Consider the following 20,441-nt stretch of genomic DNA (forward strand, 5'->3'; position numbering starts at 1 on the left):
ATCCTCAAGGGTCAATGTCCTGCAACATTTAGATGTGTCCCTTGCTCTACACACCTGAATAAAATGGCTAACCTACATCCTTATTATGCAGTCTTGTTCTGCTGAGCTCTACTAATGAGCTCATATTGAGGTTTGTTGAAGCAGAGACTCATCCAAAGGTTATAGGACGCTGGCCCTCAAGGGCTGGAGTTTGAGACCACTGTTTAATCTAAATCTCCTGAATAAGTCTTGGGGAAGAAGACAATTAATCAGAGAAGTAGCCTAAAGGCCCATGGCCACTGTAGATCTACAGCTCAGGTGGCAGACTCTGTTGACAGGACAACTATTAGTCATGCTGTTGAAAAATCTGACCTTTATGAAATAATGCAGAGAATAATGACTTTTAAATAACCCATAATAATTAACAATTTCTTCGCAATATTGACAGCAACATAGGTAAAAGACCTTAAACATGTCTCTGGAAATTGCAAACATGGCAATGCTGCTGGATCCTCAGGACTTTTTCACCACATCAGGCCCTGTATGTGTAGCCTCGTGAGACCATCCTGATCTCGCGAGTTTTCAAGGTTTCACTCGCAGATCAGTCTGGATACTCTCCGTTGAAGAAAATTTGGAGCCGTTCACCAAACGAACGTCCAATCAGCGTTGGCTTTGAGGCGGGTTGAGGTGTGACGCAACGGGAAGCGCGACAGTTCAGTCTAAACAACATGGCGGCTTCAGCCGATGAAACTAGCGTTAGCGTGGCTATCGAGCAAGTTTTATCGGAATTACAGAGTATTTCTTTGCTGAGCTAACGAGCCTTTACCTGCAGCAGCAAGAGTAGCTTGGCTTGTGGTTGTGTTTTCGTCGTCGCTCGTAACAGAGCGACGACGAATCTGATTGGTTTATTTGGCCCGTCTATCACCAACATAGGCCAATCAGCTAACCAGTATTTTCGCCCCTTCCCAAAATTACTTCAACGGAAGGTTTCCAGATGGATATGCGGAGCAAATCTATCTGGCGGAGTCAGGTAACTGTATGTGGACCTCTTTGGCAATTTCCAAAAGAAGAACATAGACTCACTCCACATCAAAGAGAGCATCCAGGTCAAACAGGACATACCAAAAATTAAGTAATACGTATTCCTGTTAGTAATAGACTTGTCACAGTAATAGACTTGTCTGATCCACATAAAAGTGGGTCAGACAGCTGCAGCTGATCCAGAACTCTGCTGCCCGCGTCCTCACTAAGACTAAGAAAGTAGAGCACATCACCCCAGTTCTAAAGTCCTTACACTGGCTCCCTGTATCTCAGAGAATAGACTTTAAAATACTTCTGTTAGTCTATAAATCCCTGAATGGCTTAGCACCTAAATACATCACAGACTTGTTATCAATGTATCAACCATCCAGACCATTAAGGTCTTCTGGCTCCAGCCTACTCTGCATACCTAGAACCAGAACTAAACACGGAGAAGCAGCATTTAGTTCCTATGCTCCACTTATCTGGAACAAACTTCCAGAAAACTGTAAAAGTGCAGAAAGCCTGAGTTCTTTTAAATCAAGATTAAAAACACATTTGTTTAAAATTACCTTTAACTGTTCTAGTTAAACTGTTCTACTGTTTTTAATGTTCTTTTTTGTTTCTACATTCTATTCCTACTTGCTGTTATTCTGTTTTATTTTCCTATATTTTAATCATGTAAAGCACTTTGCATTGTCTCTGTACTGAATTGTGCTATATAAATAAATTTGCCTTGCCTTGCCTTGTCACTATTTTCATCATTATTTCTTTCCCATCTGCTCCAAAATCAATATCTTCAAGCTTAACGGTTAAATTATGCTTCTGACATGGACAAATGAAAAGCAATCTTGAGAAAAGTTTTATGTTTAATATACAAAAAGTTTAAAACATTTGAACACTTTCAATTTAACTGCTTTTTAACCTAAGAACACTGTACAAACTTTCAGGCATGGTAACGATTCGTGCATCGTGCAGATTACCTGCCAGTGGTCCAGCTGCATTGCAAAAACTTCAATGATGAAGAATGCCTCTAAATTCTTTAATCAACAACATAATAGTTAAACTGTAAGATAGTTTGGCAAAGCTTGTCTTACAAAATGAGCTTTTTTATAATCAGAGAGACAGGCCCCGTCAGCTATATTACATCCTCCCCAACCTGTCATGTGTTTGTGCATGAAACCTGAATAACCAAAGCAGGCAGGAGTGAAACACAGTTTTGTTCTCAATTGGTCTCACAGAGACATTTTAAAACTTGTGATTCAATAACAGCTTTTAGGTTGTCTTTTACAACCAAAAGATAAGACATAACTTTTGTTTCCAGAGTATTTTTTTCATTTTAACCACTTTTGCCCAGGGTAAATGTTCACCAATAGAATGACATTTAATTTCCTAGAATGTGATGTTTCCAACTTGTGCATCTAAACCACGATCTCTAGATAAAGTCTCAGATGACCATGTGGAGCATTTGGAAGAATTGTTGACAGGAGCTGCTTTGTCAAAGTGCGGGCTTACTTTTATGATGTTTTTTATCTGCTTACATGTTGTTTATATTGTAGGCCGCTTGTGTTTTGGATGCGATTTTTCTACTGTCAAAAATATTGTACCAATACATCCTGAAATACCAAATTGTTCTTTGGGAACTGGCACAAATATGTTATTTTATCCTCACCCGAACTGGGATATTTTTGCCATTTTTTTCAGGAATGAAAATAAATTAATGCAAAGAAAAAGTGTTATGTGAGAATTACTTGGCAGTCAGTGTTAAGTATGTTTAGAAGAAAATACATATCTTCGTGGAGTTACTTATTCATTACTGCTCTCATCAAAATTACGTTTCACATACAATATAAACACAAATGGGCACTTTGCTGAATGATTTTGAAAGTTTTATGAGGATTTTCCACCTACTGTGGAGTGGTAGCCTAGTTAGTGTTAGAGTTAGTGCTTGCATTCTGAGAAGGCTGTAAGTATCTGGTTCAAATCCTGCAGACTGCCACAATGGGTCCCTGAGCAAGACCCTTAGCCGCAGATTGCTTCCCGAGCGCTGTAAACTGCCCACCACTCTTTGAGGGTGATGGGTTAAATGCAGAAGCCAGTTGTCATTGGAATGTACAATAAAAATGCATTTCTATTAAATTTTCAGTCCTTGCTTAAATGTTTCCTCGAATGCACGGATTTTATTAACCTGGCCAGCCAGATTGATGATGTTCTGCACATTATCAATCTGGGACTGCTCCCATTGAATCCGTTTTGAGGAAAGACGGGACATTCTGCAGAACTCTCCGAGCTGATTGGGTGAAGGGACATCAAGTGTCCGCCTACCAAAGTTTGGTTTTAGCCAATCGCGGTATCAAATTAAAAACGTAAGCAGCACGCATTATGGGAAACCACAAGAAGGTAAACTAGTCAAGCCATTTCTTCCTGTTCTTCCTTCAAAGAAGAAATTGTGGATTCTTACCACATGGTAAATGGCTTTTACTTGTACAGCGCTTTATGAAGTCCGACAACCCCTAAGCGCTTTATACTACAGTCAGTCATTCACCCATTTATGCTCTATGTTGGTAGTCACAGCTGCCCTGGGACAGACTGACAGATGTGATAGCAGCAGCTATGCGTGCGTGCGTCCTCCTGTGCTGCCATGCTTATGTTGGTTCGACTGTGGGCTCACCTGCTCTTGCTTTCGTTGTTGTATGTCCAACCCTAACCCACATGATTGGCCCGAACCCTTTTTGGTTCAGACACATGGTTGAAGCTGGAGGCCGTACAAGATGGATTATCTTGTGTTTTGAATGCACAAATACCGCAAAAATTCATCTTGCAGGCAAGTTTAGGCTTTTATGAACCTCATTCGGGAGTTCACATACAAGCCTCTCAGTCTAGACTTAAGGTGATTATCAAACAGCCAGTCAACATGTATTTACATAGCACCTTGCAACATCCAAAAGTTTGCCAAAGAGCTTTGCAGTAAAACAAAACCAAATAAATGCAGACACAAAATTATAATAAAATAGAGCTAAATAAAAGCATATAAAGTCTGTTTCAAAGCATGTGAAAACATAGAAGACACGGAAAAGCACATGAAATAGTTGTCACAGTGTTACTAATTATCAAAAGCCTATTTCAAACAAATAAGTCTCAAGTTCAACCAGGGAGCAGCACCAGCAAAAGAACAATCACCCCACAGTGTGTATCTTGATTTGAAGACCTCAGTGCCCTTTTGTGTTTATGAAGAATGAGAATTTCTTAGAATTAACTCATTGATTAAGATGAATATGATTTACACACCGTAACCATAACAAAAAACATTTTACCTGAGTCTTACACTACAAGCGGCAGTGCTCCCATCCACCAAAACAAAGCGGTTTTTAAATTGATAAAATGGATGTCTGAAAGTTTATTAGTGTTTTAGAACTAGAAATATCCAAAAAAAAAAAAAAACATGCAGCACATTCTACATATGAATATTAATTTGAATAAGAGCATACTTGAGTGAGTGCTTGTGTTCAATACGGAATCAAAATGAGAGAGAAAAATTTAAGTAAATTGAATTAATGCTTTGGTTAGTGTTGCAGTTGTTCCCACAGTCCCTATAATGAATGACTATAAACAAAATGAAATTTATATTTTACCAGAACAAACAAATAGCAAAAAATGAAGTTGCACAAATACACACAGACACACACCCACAAACACACTCAAACAGTCAGCCCTTAATTTTTGTCACTTAGCTCTTGACTCTCCTTGTGACCTTGGCTTTTTTGTGCCCTTCTCACTTATCTGTAATGCCCCTCGCTGCTTATCCATTATCTCGAAATCAGTTGTGGAACTTTCCGTCTTGACGTCTCGTTAATGATGAAGCACTCTCATGCATCTTTAAGCACTTGACAGGAATCTGCCACAGTGAAGCCTCAGCGTGCGCAAACCACAACACTGGCAGCTTATTTTCTTCACAATCTACAAATGTTGCTTGTTTGTTTCCTCAGAATAAAAACTTTAATATTTGAAAGTTTCACTGCTGCTGCCTCATCCAGAGCGGTGTTTTATCAGTTTTACTCAGTGGTATTCTTATTTTTTATATCCTTTGTCTCCCAACTGGACTAGGACCTGTTGCAGTTTGCATACTTGTTGAACACCTTTAGGTTTTCTTGTATCTTAAAGGAATGGGGCAGGGCACATCTTTCTCCATGTGAATGATGTAAAGCACAGCGTCACAATCTCTGCTTTAGGCTTCAGTAAAGAGACATGGTAGTTCCAGATGAAAACATTGAGCTGTTTGTGATATTTTTTTCCGAGGCACATCACAGATTTTTTATTTTCATTTTTTCAGTGCGTTGCATTTTTTCATCAGACAAACACAACTTGAGTAAATAATACAATGTATATTTCAAGATTTTATTTACTGAGGGAAAAAAGGTTATCCAAAACATTCTGGTTCTTTGGAAAAATGCAACTGGCCCCATTGGCAAATCATGAATTCGCTACAGTTTAGATTAAATTTTACCTGACTTAGGCTTGATTGCTCTAGACCTGTTGAATCAACATCCACATGAACAAAACCCATCTTACAAAATGACGTAGGCTACGATATGTCAAATACAACACATCACGTCCCAATCCAAAGTCAAGAACTGATGAGAAAGAAAATCACATACATCTATCAGTCTGTGAGAGCCAGTTTCCACAAATGGAGAAATCACAGAACAGTGAGAAACTTTCCCAGAAGTTGCTAATCTACCATAATGACTCCAGGAGGGACTCATCTAAAAACTATTCTGCAGAGATGAGTGAGCCAAAACTCCTCCACTGATTGTGGTTATTGTAAACGGTTGATAGCAGTTGTTGCTGCCAATGGTGGCATAAACAAAAATCAAATTTGAAAGGAGTGGGGGGGGGGGGGGGCAGTTAGTTTTGCACACAGGGCCAGGATGGTTTGGATAGGTACTTTTCCTTTGTGAATTTCCTCAAAAAACAAACAAAAGAAAATGTTTTCAATCAGGTTACCTTTGTCTGATATTAAAATGAGTTAGATGATCTAGAATATTAAAGTCACACCCCCCCCCACCCCCCCCACACACACACACTCACACAACAACTATAATATTTGTGAGTGGGAAATACTTTTTATGGAACACTTTGATGCCAAACCAAATCATAATGTATAATGTATTGGTCCAATAACAACCCTGACTTTAATCCAACAGAGCTTTTAATAAATTGTGTAAACCTACCAGCTTTAGAGTCACAGTGTCAGAAAATGTTACCAATATTGCTATTTTACAACTACGTAACATCGTACAACTCACCTTTTTTAAATCCATTTGATGTGATATGAAGTTCTCATGTTAGGTTCTTATTAGTTCACAAATAAAATAAAACAAAATAAAACCTACAATCTCTCAAGGCCAACTGTGTCTGGAGTTGTTTTTTTCCCAACTTGCAACCCTGTTTCTGCCCCAGGTTGTAAGGTATCTTTGTGTCTGACTGTCCACTACCGCAGACTATGTGGCGTGTGAACTCGGAGCTCTCATTTCTTCCTAAGCATCATTCAAGCCCTCCTATCCCTCGTTTCATTTACAGCTCTGTTTCAGTCAATGACCTTCAGTGCTGCATATTCCTCTGTCGGGACATGTAGAACGTAAAGCCACAGGGTCCACATTTGAAGGTTTAGTATGTTCTCAGCAGACATGAATGGAGTTATTGTTCCCAGTCTTGTACAATAACTCAACAATTGCGGTGTGACAACAAAATTCAGCTATAACGTTGCATTTGAGTATCTTTTAATCAGCATGGGTAAGGACAGTTTTCTTCAAAACTTGTTATTCATTGTACCAAATACCCTGCTCTGTGTTGCTTACGTGTCCCTTCTGCTGGAGCAACAACAGTGTCAAGTTTGACATTATAGGAATATCACTACACAGGGCTACTATGAAGTTATATCAAGCTCTAAGTAAATTTTAATCAGGCCAATAGAGGACAGTTGAAGCTTTGTGTTCTGTTTTAAAAGTACCAATAAATATAATATTTGTTTAATTACAAATGAACACGTGGCAATGTGAACATTTTGCAGCCAATCATGATCGTTGCAAGAAAATTGCCCACCATTATCAATATTGTTATGATTTTGTTAAATTTTGTTAAAATATGCAGGAAGTATCTTTCATAGGTGTGAGTGAATTCACTAAGAATAGTGTCCAATTATGTCCTATTTGCGTTGTTTCTGCACTATATGAGGTGACAGGTGCCTCCCTCCGTCTGAGATGAGATGTTGACTTCAGTCCAGAGAAAAGGGTATCAAGTTAACCCATGTAGCATTTATAAATGGGAGACAATGCCATGTCAACCAAGACTGGTATCTGGATGACTTCCAGTAAGGGTGCAATCCTTGCTTTGTTTATGTGGCCTCTGTCTGTGTCTCTATGACACTAACATCAGAGTGAAAGCAGAGACACATTAAGGAAGCTAATGAGGAAATCTTATGTAACAAAGGGGATTTCCTTACCCGAAGGGGACAGCCAAAGGAATTCAAACACTCCTTTTCTCTATCTCGCTTTGTGCCTATTTTGCAAAGAATGGTGTCATTATGTCTGAGGTTAAAACATACGTGTTTTCTTATACAAAAACAATGCAGTAATGCCTACAGGACTTGCCAGTAAACACCAACCTGTAAACAGTACTCTTCAGAGTAACTGGCGTCATGAAAAACTGCTCCACAAACATCTGAAATCACAGATGTTGTTTTTTAATTGACAAGGAAAAAAATTTATTGTGTACTCTTATTTCTCTCATCAACATGATGTGTGTGTTTTTTTAGATAAGCAGTTGAACTATAACAAAGTTTAGAATACATTTTCAACGTTGAAGAGTTTTTCAGAGCTGGGCCAAATGGAGCAATTTATTGACTATGCCCTAGAAGGCCTGATATTGGTCCACAATTTCGGATGCATGTTTTTGTCATTATATTTTTTTCCTTAATTACAGTTTCTTTTTGTCACATTTTCTTTTAGCCAGTCCAATTCCCTTGATATAATCTCTGACTTACTAAGGAAGGAAAGCTACCAGAAACAAAAAAGCTATACTAGACATTTTTGACATTTTGAATTAGTTTTTGTTGGAATTGTTTTCTTATGTAACATGTCAACAACCAATTAACTTTTGTGAGTTATTCTAAGCCAAAAGATTGTCATGCATATATATTTGTTTGTTAAAGATTCAATTGATTGCCTATATACCTTAAACTTCACATAAAATCAAGGCTCATACTCCAAACATAAAAACTAACAAAGGTGCAGACAAGAGGCATGAAGCTGGTGTTTAATGCCTTCTGTCACTTCTAACCTTTCCTTCAGACCATCATACAGGTAAGCAGCCAACAAAAATAGCACACATGCTGCCTTTAACTTGCATTATCAAAGAATGTCTTAACCAATGTACGTAAATAGAACATGTTCAATTGTCTTTTTAAAACAATAAAGCAGGATAACAAATAATAAAAAAATATTCTAGCGTTTCAAATAAACATCCTGATTATTATTTACACTTTTCAATAAGATCTATTGCTGGATGCATTTAATGGGTTCAATTTTACCATACCTGTTCCATTTAGGAGGGTTATTGCTATGGTATATATTTTTTTACATCTTAGGGTCCACTACTGAGAATGTAATTGAATACTTTCACAATGTTATGCTGTGGAATTTTCTGATGTTGATTATAAAGAAACACCCCAAGATTAAAATCAAACCATTAACAACACTAGTGTGTAAGGAATAACAACACAACAACAATGTTGATGTATGTTAACCTTTTTTGATTGTTTACGATTGTAAGATGAATACGAAACAACAGCAACAATTATATCTGGATTAAAGAACAACTAAAATGATTTTGATGTTTCTTCTGGTCCTTTAATTTGATTATTTAAAATGGAAAAGTTAACTATGAAGTTCATTTTATTGCTTAATTAACAGACCAGCTACATTGAAAAAATGTATTTCATAGACTAAAAAGATATACATGAATAAAATCCTAAAGCCTTTTCAGCAATATGTTGCACTGAAAAAGTCTCCATTACTTGCAAGTCATATTATGAGTTATTTTAGTCTGATGTATCTTCCGACTCTACCAGTCCCACTAATTCCTTTAAATAAGCGTTTAACTTTGGTTTCTGAAGTCTTTTTTTGGAATTTCCAAATGCTAGAAAACATTTTTATGCAGAAATTCATCTATAAGCCAACATGTTTTTAATAATATGCAATTTCCTCAACCGAGAATAGAATCAGTTATACATTAGATGTCTTTAAATGTACATAATTTAGGTAAGAGCAAAGAGCTTTGTCAGAAAGGATTTTTACATATATATTTCACACAAACAAAAGTCAAAGTATAATTTATGTTTTGACAAGCAACCTGAAATGAACCTGGAATGAATTCTTCATGTATGGCAAATTCAGCAGTATACTACTATTTAAGGCACTACATTGTAATCCATAATGTGGAGTAAATTAACCTAGGTTTTTTAACTTATTAAAGTAAATAAATAAATACAAAAAATTATATACACCAAGTGACTAAACACAGCAGGACTGATATGGAAACACCATCCAAAATTACAGTTGAAGGAAACCTGGGAACAACAGTTTTCAACTCTTGGTACAAATTCTCCTGTACGGATCAGTGGGAGTTTTTACTGACAGCCTGCTCGCTTCACTATGATTAAGCCGGGCGTACACTGTACGAGTTTTTCCCCTTTTCGGGCCGATTCTTCAGTCGTGCGAGCATTTTTTGAATCGGGCCGAATTTCAGCTCGATCGTAGAGGGGGGGAGGAGGGGGGACTGGCTTCTCACGACTACCCCCCGATCAGGAATCGGACGGTCTTCTCTTGTCTCTAACAGGTTTTCATCCAGAATTGCTCAGACCTTAGATATGTCCATCTTCCCAACATCTCTTACCAGTTCTCCTGCCCATTCTAAAGAGAGAAAAAAAATATTCCCACAGCATGATACTGCCACCACACCAGCACAGTTCACTATGTTGATCAAAGGTTTTTTTTTTTTTGTTTGTTTGTTTTTTGCAACACAGAATTTTGCAGGTTGGTCAAAAAGTTAATTCTGCTCTTACCTGGTCACCTTCTTGTTGATGTGTGTGTTGAGTGGATGACAAAACTGTGCTGTCAACAGATCTTGGCTGCTTATTTGAATAATACCCTTCTTGCCTGGCATGTTAGTTTTGGTTGACGACCACGTCTTGGTAAGTTTGAATTTTTGCCATACTCTTTCAATGTTTACATTCAACAGCACTCCATGAGATTTCCAATGTGTGGTATAATATTTTAAAACTTAATCCTGCTTTAGACCTAAACAAAACTGACGTGCATTATTTGGTCTTCATCATGTAGTTCATGACACCAAATTATTAATTTAGTGATTTTTAAAGGCAAATGAATGCAATGAATTTCATTTAGGGATTTCACAAAAATGGATCTTTACACACCACTTGATTCAGATTTTAATTTATCAAAAATGTAGACTTTTACTTTCACTTTACACTTATGCAATAACTCGTTCAGTCAACCATATAAAGTTCCAATAAAATACACTGAGGCTTATAGTTCGAAGATGAAAAAAATAATTAAAAGTTCAAGAAATTTAAACACAAGGCATTGTATAAATTTAGTTTGTGATAATTGTTATACTGTTCATCTTTAACCACATTTGATGTTAAACATGTTTGAAAATCATGTTTTATAGCTTCTGTAAATATAGATAGTATGTGGTAAAAGTGTTTTAAACCATAATAAGCTAATTTTACTAGAATTAATGACAAAGCTTTTGAAGAAAGATAAAGGTTAAAAATAAAGTTAAACATGTATATTGCATGTTGACTTATGATAATAGAAGATGAATATGTCTAAAACTAGTACATACCATGAAGTTAACCTAAAACAGTGATAAATTGCTAAAATTCTTGAACATTAACATGGTGAATTTACAGGCAAATCCATAAAGTACCGTGTTTATATCAAAAACAGAAGAGGTAAGTTTGGTACATCTGTTTGGTATTATAAAACATGTTTTTCACAGAAACAATAATCCTTTATTCAGTCTGTATATCCATTCTTTGGGATTCCTTTCACACAAATTTGATTCTGTTTTATCGTCTTTGCTGAATGTCTTTGTTGCTCAATGGACAGTGTCTCTAATAGCCAACAGCTACTTGATGTTCCTCTGTCAGATCCCATTGGCTTTATTGAGCGAAGTATTGCTACCCCGTTTGTTACTTTCTTCAGCCTTTATGGCTTGCTCAAGAGCTTCTGTCATGGGAACCTTGTCCTCCGCTTCTGTCTCTCTGTGGTAGAAGTAGTTGAAGTTGGAAACAATGACGGGAACAGGCAACGCGATTGTCAACACGCCTGCTATTGCACACAAAGTGCCCACCACCTTACCCCCAAGGGTAATAGGATACATGTCTCCATAGCCTACAGTCGTCATGGTCACAACAGCCCACCAAAACCCATCAGGAATGCTGACAAACTGGGTATCAGGGTCATCTACCTCAGCAAAGTAGATGGCACTAGAGAAGAGGATCACTCCAATGAAAAGGAAGAAGATGAGCAAACCAAGCTCACGCATGCTGGCCTTCAGAGTCTGTCCCAGGATCTGGAGTCCCTTAGAGTGACGGGACAGTTTGAAAATACGGAAGACTCTGACCAAGCGGATGATACGCAAAATGGCCAAAGACATATTTTGTCCTGAGCTCTCTTGAGGGGTTGTGGCCAGTTCTGTGATCAATGTTATAAAGTAGGGGATAATGGATATAATGTCGATGATGTTCATGAGGTTGTGGAAAAATTCACTTTTGCTCGGGCAGACCACAAATCGAATACACAGCTCGAAGGCAAACCAAGCTATGCAGGCAGTCTCAATAAAGAAGAAAGGATCGTAGAATGTTTTCAGCTTTACCCTAGATAAAGAACTAGAAGGAGAACCTCCAGAATAGTTGGAATGTTTTACTGCTGTTGCAACAACTAGATCAGAGTCATCTCTGAATTCCGGCAGTGTCTCCATGCAGAAGATGATGATGGATATGACAATGACCAGGACAGAAACAAGCGCGACACCGCGTGCCGCATTGGAACTCTCTGGGTATTCAAACAGCAGCCAAAATTGCCTATAGATTTCATTTTTAGGGAGAGGTATGTCAACATCTTTTATGAATCCTTCATCCTCCCTGAACTGTTCCATGGCTTCATGTCCAAGCTCATAGAATACAATTTCATCAGCAAACACGTCAAGGGGCACATTAGCTGGTCTTCTAATTTTACCACCTGACTGATAGTAATACAAGATCCCATCAAAACTTGGTCGATTCCGATCAAAGAAGTATTCATTCCTCATTGGATCAAAGTACTCCATCCTCTTAAAAGGGTCTCCCAGAAGTGTTTCAGGGAACTGGTCTAGTGTCTTGAGCTGTGTCTCAAAGCGAAGACCAGCAATGTTGATAATGACCTTCTGATCTCCATCATCCAGTCCTCTTTTATCTGCAAACAGGTCCTCACAGCACTCCTTTGTGAGCCGACTGAAAATCGTTTCACTCTCTTTAACTCCTTCACTATTTAACAGCAGTTTCCAGTTGGAGATCATGCTGGCACAACTACTGTGACCCTCTCTGCTTGGAGATGGCATTGCTTGTGGCAGAGGTACTCCCAGTGTTTGTGCTGGTGGAATGGGTAGAGATGAGGTGGATTCCCAGAAGCAGGAGGGTTTAACAGTGTAATGAGAAGGCGTGGAAGACAGTTGATGGGCTCGTAGGAGGTTGTTGATGTCAGGGCTATTTGGCTCCGGAGGAACATCTCCTGTGAGAGCTGTTGTCTCATCAGCATAGGTGTCAACCTCTTCCTCAAGGCTGCCATCAATGTCCTCCAGGCTCTCAAAGTCAACCAGGGCCATCTCCATGGCTGGGATTTAGCCAGTGTAATGCCTTCAAGCTACCAGGATAAGAGAAACTCACACTCTGAGAACGAGAGGGATCGCTCAGCTGTCAAAATAAGTAGCAGCATCAGCGAACCTCCAGTGTCGAGTCTTTAGTTTCATCGGATAAACAGATGGCCACCTTTATTCTTGGCTTCTCTTCAAAACCTATAGAAGAAAAGACAGAGATAAAGAAAATGTGTCAGTTTTTGACAGTGGTAAGGGACTAGTTCTAGCTTTCAGAAAGTAAGATGATTATGACATCTAAAAAGAACACATGTTGACTGTTTCCTAGATAACTGCCCTCTTTTTTGGAGAGTAATATCTGCAGGGCATTACAGCAGCAACAACAGAGAGTGAAAAAGTCAAGTTATGCTTTTCCAATTACATAGAAAAGCACAACTTCAATTGACAATTCTTTGTGACTTGTTTCTACAGCATTTTGAAATTGCAATGAGTGATTTATGGGGATACATGGCACAGTTATTATTATAGTTGCCTTGCCTGGGCCTTTTCGCGTTCTTCCTGTTTGTGCATGGGTTCTTTGTAAGCAGTCCGACTTCATTCCATGGTCCAAAAACCTGCCCATTAGGCTAATTGCCTTGAGTGTGTGTGTGTGTTTGTGTGTGTGAATGGTTGTCCTGTGTGTCTGTTTGTTGCCCTGTGATGAAGCGGTGACCTGTCCACGTTGCCTCTTGCTTAATATTTGCTCAATACATGTCCCAGCCCTTATGTGATCATGTAAGAATAAGGAGATCAAGACAATGGTCAGCCAAAAACTGGCGAAAATTCATTGATTCCTTTTATTTAAATAAAGTTGTGGTACACCAGAGTACAGCGGGTCTCCATTTTTAGGGAACACAGGTGTACACTTCGCAGTGACCTCACTACAAGCTACACGAGGACAGGAGAGTGCAAGGTAACTTGGACTTTGCATATATTAATGCATAATTAATTGTCGTGAAGTGATAGCATGGGTCTCCCTTCTTCCAGACACGACATTTAAACTACACTACACCATGTGATTTCCAGAGGTGATTTTCCAAACCTTTGTCATTTGTGAATAAACTTAAACTACCCTTGGGTATGTACAATTTAACTGTTAAAAATATAGCAACAAATCAAAATCTGTACATGAAGAACACAAGGTTGATCTGAATAAGCATATCGCTCTCTCTCTCTCTCTCTCTCTCTCTCTTGCTCTGTGTGTGTGTCTACTGACTGTTTGAATGACTAAATGTGTGACTGGATTGTCTGAAAATGTTTAATTAAAGACCTAAGAGATGAATGAACACCTAAAACCAGTACTGGTGCTGCCAGTCCTACTCTGAGAGAGAGAGAAATAGAAGAGAATGGCATGAACATGGTTGGAAAGATAGATGTGGGTGGAAGAACCTGGTGGGACGAGAACTATACTGAAAAAAAGAGAAAGTGACAATGAGACAGAATTAGAGCTTTGATGTGGGTGGATAGACAAGATTATGAGAGAGAACAACTGGCAAGGAAAGAGGAATTATTTGTTGTGAGGAAAGGAATATATAAAAATTTGAGCATGAAGGGAGCAAAAACATATCCTATTCCTGGATTTAAACCATTAATTTTCTAGTATGCAAAAGTATTATGTTTGTATATCCTAATGCTTTAAGAATTAACAAACATTTTGCTCATTGCCAGAAAAATCTAAATGTTGGATAAGTTTCAAAGAAAAAAAACAAAAATCAAACCTGCAAAGTCGGGTTCAATTACACACAATCCTTTTATTTCTTAAACAGTGCAATTAAAACTCAATCCTAATGCAAATAAAACTAAACCCACTGCTATACAATGTAGTTTAAAATCCAATTATATAGAGTCAAATTCAGTCCAATAATAATTAAAAGCATTCACATTAAGAAAGTTAGAAAATTAGCACAAAGTACAATTATTAAAAGGTAAAACGTCATATCAAATCCAACCTTTTTAGAATCCCAAGCTACTGCACTAAAATCAAGTAATGGAAACCTTTTCAAACCAAACATTTGGATTGAACCTAAAAAACAAAATACAATATGAAGAGTTTCTCCTGGTATAACCTATTATATATTACATGTATACATTTTTCTTATACAGAGATTTGGATACAGAGACATATACAGAGATGTACAACTCTCTGTGAAGAAATAATATGTTAGCTAACCTCTCTGCTGTCTGCCAATGCAGCAAGATTTGTCATTTGAAATGTCCTTTTTTGATCTTTCATTTTTAAGCAATCAAAATATAATGGCTCTTTCAAACAGGTTGCTGATAAGAAAACGGCAAAAGTGACATGCATCTTACCTTGTTTTAAGTTTTCAGAATTAATCTTTGCAATATGCTCTGGAAACCCGCTAAAACAAAAGAAGGATTCAATAATTCTCTGTAACTCCTACTTCTCCAGAAACTTCCTCTACTCTTCGATTTGAGGTCAGAATGCCTTATCTTTCATGGACTACAACGGGGTAACCTTATGCTGAAACGGAAACTGGAGCTGTCGCAGAGGGAAAACAAACCTGCAAACACACACACACACACACACACACACACACACAAACTCCCACAATTTCCATAGCATGTGTCCATGTATGTTGACGTGTGGGTCCACACAAGTCAACATACATAGAAACTGAAATACAAACATTTCAGTGGGTAGAATTGGCAGATCTAGAATTTCTAGATGTGCTATTTTTCCTTTATAAGTGTGTGTGGTATCTTGTTTGGATGAGTGCCTGTTCATGGATGTGGAAATGATGTGCTCAAGACCTTCTAGACTGGAACGGCTGCGATTCGATCCTCAGATTTCTCCATGCTTGACTCACTTACCTTACATACACAAGTCCCTGTTGTGCCTGTATCTAACTTGTTTACGGTATCACAATGAATATTTAATATGTAACTGCACAATGCACTTGTACTGGAGGGTAAACAAAATGATGAATCTCCCTTCACACATCCTTTCACTTTCAACAGGTCCTTTATTCCCACCATCTTTAAGTCTTTACCTCTCTGCAGTGTCTAAGCTGTGCACCTTTAGAGCATAAATCTTTAATGACCATCAGTCTAAATTACTGTTTAAAATGCTCCAACATTAAAGCGGAGAAACGGGACACCTGAGCTTTTAAAGGGGCCTCTTAATACTTTTCAGCAGCTAAAGGTGAAGGATTTGCTATTATGTTTCAACCCATAGTGATCTTCTCAATATATCTCTTAGTCCTCTCATTGTGGAGATTATTTGCACAAAATGACACGTATGGAAGCTGTCACTCTAATTTTACACTGGCACTCTAATTTTGATGATTTGCACAGACCCTTTAGGTTGTCACTAATGTTCTTTTTATATGAAAGTTTTTCAATCTAAATTTTAAATTTATAAACTAGGTCAAAGAACTTGCACAAATAAACGTTGGCTCTTTCAGTTGCTGTTATTAGTAAACAGTAATGTCAAATTTGCAGGAAGTCCATAACTGTATCTTATGACTATAAAGCAATGACTATAAAGCAAGATGCCGCCAGTGTGTGAGGCGAGCCGTCCGCTGCTCTGACTGTTGTATGTACTTCTGCTGTTTGTAACACTTGTTGCACTTACTGTCAACCCTCTGCTGGTGTATGATCGCCAAACGCTGCTAGATCTGACAATCTCTGCAAAAAAAACTTCTCAACTTTGATTATTATGGACAAAAAACTCTGCCTCTTTCCTATTGGACATCCCCTCATGCCAGCAACCCACTCCAATGCCAGCCCATGGTGAAAATGGCACCGCCGCCGGGGTAAGCGTGGTGGCTCTTTGGTGAGGGTAAGGGCCAGGTTGGTGCATCCTAATCGAGGTGGATGTGCAGCGGAACCTCGCCTTTTGTCGCTGCCTGCTTGGTGGTGGGCTCGGATGTGATGTTCCACCTCTGCGGACCCTGCTCTCCTTGTCTCTGCTGGCTCGGAGTGAATCTAGAAAACCTGTGGCCTCTGTGTTAGGCCTCCCTGTCAGCTGTTCGCCCTGACCCGCCAGCTCTTGCCAAGTTTGACCTGGGTAACGGCAGATCGCTTGCGAATAAATCATTCATCCTTAAGGATTTCATCATGTCACAGGACCTGGATTTCCTTTTGATCTCCGAGACCTGTCTGAGTGGTGGTGAATCTGGTGTCTTCACAGAACTTTTACCCCATGCGGTATTTTAACTCTTCTCGGGCATCTGGTCGAGGAGGAAGAATTGCGACTGTTTTTACGGGCGACGTGGCACAGAGGTTAGGGAGTTCATCTTGCAATTGGTGGGTTGCCGGTTCAATCCCCCCGGTACTGAGTGTCCCTGTCGTTGTGCCCTTGGGCAAGACACTTCACCTGCATTGCCTGCTGGCGGTGGTCAGAGGGCCCGGTGGCGCCGGTGCATGACAGCCTCGCCTCTGTCAGTGTGCCCCAGGGCAGCTGTAGCTACTAACATAGCTCACCACCGTCAGGGTGTGAATGGGTGAATGACTGAACTGTAGTGTGAAGCGCTTTGGAGGTCGTCAGGACTAGTTAAAGTGCTATACAAGTACAAGCCATTTAAGAGTGACATTAAATATCCTCCTTCACCAGCTTTGAAGTCAGTATGTTTGAGCTGGATCATTCAAACATGGTGCTGTGTGCCTCCTAAATATAACAGAGACTTTTTAACAAATTTTTTTTGTGTTCTTGGCTGATATTATGCCAAAATCTTTAAAGGAGCCATACAATCTCCAACAGTAAGGACCGGGTCCTTACTTGTTAACCCTTCCACCGCTGCTCACTTCTCCGCAGTTTTCAGTCAGAACTGCGTCATTCCTGAGTCTGTGTGTGAGGATACAGAGGCTCTAAACTCCTGGTTTCTCAACACCTGTCAAAGCGCCATAGACACTGCGGCTCCTTTAAAGATCAGGCAGCAGAAAGCTACATCAGAGCCCCGAATGAATGACACAACCCGCACTGCCAGACAGGAGTGTCGAAGAGCTGAGCGAAAGTGGAAAGAGGACATACTGCAAGTGTCCTTTCAAATACTGAGGTATTGCTGGCATCATCATCAGTCCATTGTGAAAGAGGCAAAAAGAAAATATTTTCTGATATTGCTCTGTTAAACTGTCATGAGCCTCGTGTGTTGTTTAAGGTTATCAACTCTGCTCTGAATCCACCACAGACTGGGATAGAGGCCTCTCCTGCTGTGTGTGAGAACTTTCTTCACTACTTCATTAATAAAGTTTCTTCTACCAGAGCACTTATTTCACCTTCTGCTCCTGATCCTTCAGTGTTTGTCACTTGCTCTGCTCTGCTGGACACGTTTGACCGTGTGACCCTGACTTTTGGGCAGGAGATTGTGGATCATTTGAAGCCGCGTCTTTTTAAGGAGGTCTTTCCCACTGTTGTGCCATTTTGTCTCACATTTATGAATAGCTGTCTGTCATCTGGAGTGGTCCATGTAAATTTTAAACATGCAGTTGTGCAGCCTTTGAAAAAACTGGACTTGACCCTACTGTGGCAAATTCCAGGCCTTTCTCTAAATTGTCTTTCTTCTCTAAAATCTTAGAGAAGATTGTGTATTCCAAGCTTATGGACTTTTTAAATGAACAAAATATTCTTGAGATCTTCCGGTCCGGTAAAAAAACATTACACAGCACAGAATCAGCACTTTTAAGAGTTTTAAATCATATCCTCTTAGCTACTGACTCTGGTCACTGTGTGACTCTTACTCTATTAATCCACTGCTAGAGAGCCTACATGACCTTAAAGCGTGGATGTCTTTCAATTTTCTGAAGTTTAATGAAAAAAAGACCAAAGTAATGTTTATATATATATATATATATATATATATATATATATATATATATATATATATATATATATATACATACATACATATATACATACATTTAATAACACAATAAAAGTACTATCAATTCTAAAAAAACGATACACAATATATCAGTTTTATTTAGTTTGAATTAAAAAATGACATGTTAAAAGCTATTTATACCTTTCACAATAATTAATAGAATAATCGTTAGCATTCTTTAGCAATCAATCCCTTTCTATAATTGCATACCAGTTTTTTGCAAGTTTTCAATGATCACCATTCTTTGCATTTAGTATTTGAGGTCAGCAACGTCTTGATATTACTACCAGTTAGACGAAACATGTTAGTAAAATTAAAAGATTACCTAATACCTAAAGCTGCCTGAGGTGTAAACAATTTTGGACTTAACTGTATCTAAATGGATTGCATAGATCAGAGAGGACAAAATAAATGTGACCCTACATTGTTTCAGGGCAGCTGAAGTGTTGACAGATGGCGTGTCAACTAGTGTTGGTGTAACTATCCTTGTCATTCTATTAATAAACATACTTATGGGGAAAACTACAAAAAAAGAAAATAAAAGTACCTATTCACCTACCCCAGTACTGAGCAAGGCTTAAATAATCTCCATATTGATAATATTATAGCAATCTAGATGGGAATAAATAAATATGGGGATGCATGCTGAGCCGAGCTGTGCACTTTAGTAAGCTATCCCCTGTGAATTTATTACATGTGGGTAAACATGAGCAGATGTTCTGGCAAATCTAGCTTAAGCCAATCCCTGCTAGGTGGCTTGCCTAGTAATACATGTCTATGTCCAGCATGTGACAATTTTAAAAGTATATATGATTACAATTAAACATTTCTACTTTGCTTAACCAATTTACTAATCTCTGTTTCTGATAACCAATATTTGAAAATATGGTTCTAGAAGCTACCAACATGATTTTGGGCAATATATAAATAATTTTGAGAATGGGGGATGCTTCTTACAGACAAAAGACTAAAATTCAAATTAAAAGACTGAATTAAATTCACATTTATGATTAATGCTCTGATGTTCATCTCAACATAGGGGCCTAAACTATCATACATATGGTATGTTGTATTCAATTCAATTTAATATAGTTGGATACAGTGTTGTAAAAATTCTAGATAACAAATAAAATGGAGAAAAAAAGATGCAGAGAATTTATGAAAAATTTTGCAAACGCAAAACAGAACTAATATATATCTTTTTTTTAAATATCAGATGTAGTGCAAGTGTAATGCTCCACTTTTGAAAGTAAATCTGTTGGGCTCTCTTTGGCACCGAGAAAGCACTTCTTAGTACTACACAGCCAAACAGGACACATATAAAACGTGTGGAAAATTTGATTCTCGTTATGCTTGTGTACCCTAAATATAAATTAGAAGCATTTCTGTAACAGAACAAGTTTGACAGACAAAAGTCTTAACTCGGTTTCACCTCCTTTGTGAAAAAAACAGAATACTCCAGTTGTGGGGCTTATGCCCAATCCTTATCTCATGATTAACAAAAGTAGTGTAACAAGAAAAAACACATTACTATAGTAAAGATATTATTGTTTGAGCCTTTACTGATAGAACAGCTGTAGACTCTCTTATGTGACTGTTCTCCTGTCGCAAGTTTAATGAAAT

At 38.3% G+C, this 20,441-nt stretch overlaps 1 protein-coding gene across 1 annotated transcript; it reads right to left on the reverse strand.

The window, feature by feature from the left end:
* Window positions 1–10,495: 10,495 nt before the first annotated feature.
* LOC105920686 (potassium voltage-gated channel subfamily A member 10) lies at window positions 10,496–13,157 on the reverse strand. Its single transcript, XM_021312724.2, has one exon. The coding sequence runs from the start codon at window positions 12,952–12,954 to the stop codon at window positions 11,230–11,232; it is 1,725 nt and encodes a 574-aa protein (XP_021168399.2). The 5' UTR covers window positions 12,955–13,157; the 3' UTR covers window positions 10,496–11,229.
* Window positions 13,158–20,441: the final 7,284 nt, after the last annotated feature.

The sequence above is a fragment of the Fundulus heteroclitus genome, chromosome 1 (genome assembly GCF_011125445.2).
Source record: "Fundulus heteroclitus isolate FHET01 chromosome 1, MU-UCD_Fhet_4.1, whole genome shotgun sequence".
In the NCBI taxonomy this organism is placed as follows: domain Eukaryota; kingdom Metazoa; phylum Chordata; class Actinopteri; order Cyprinodontiformes; family Fundulidae; genus Fundulus; species Fundulus heteroclitus.

Coding starts and splice junctions, on each gene's coding strand:
- LOC105920686 (XM_021312724.2), bottom strand. CDS start 12,954: ATGGAGATGGCCCTGGTTGACTTTGAGAGCCTGGAGGACATTGATGGC.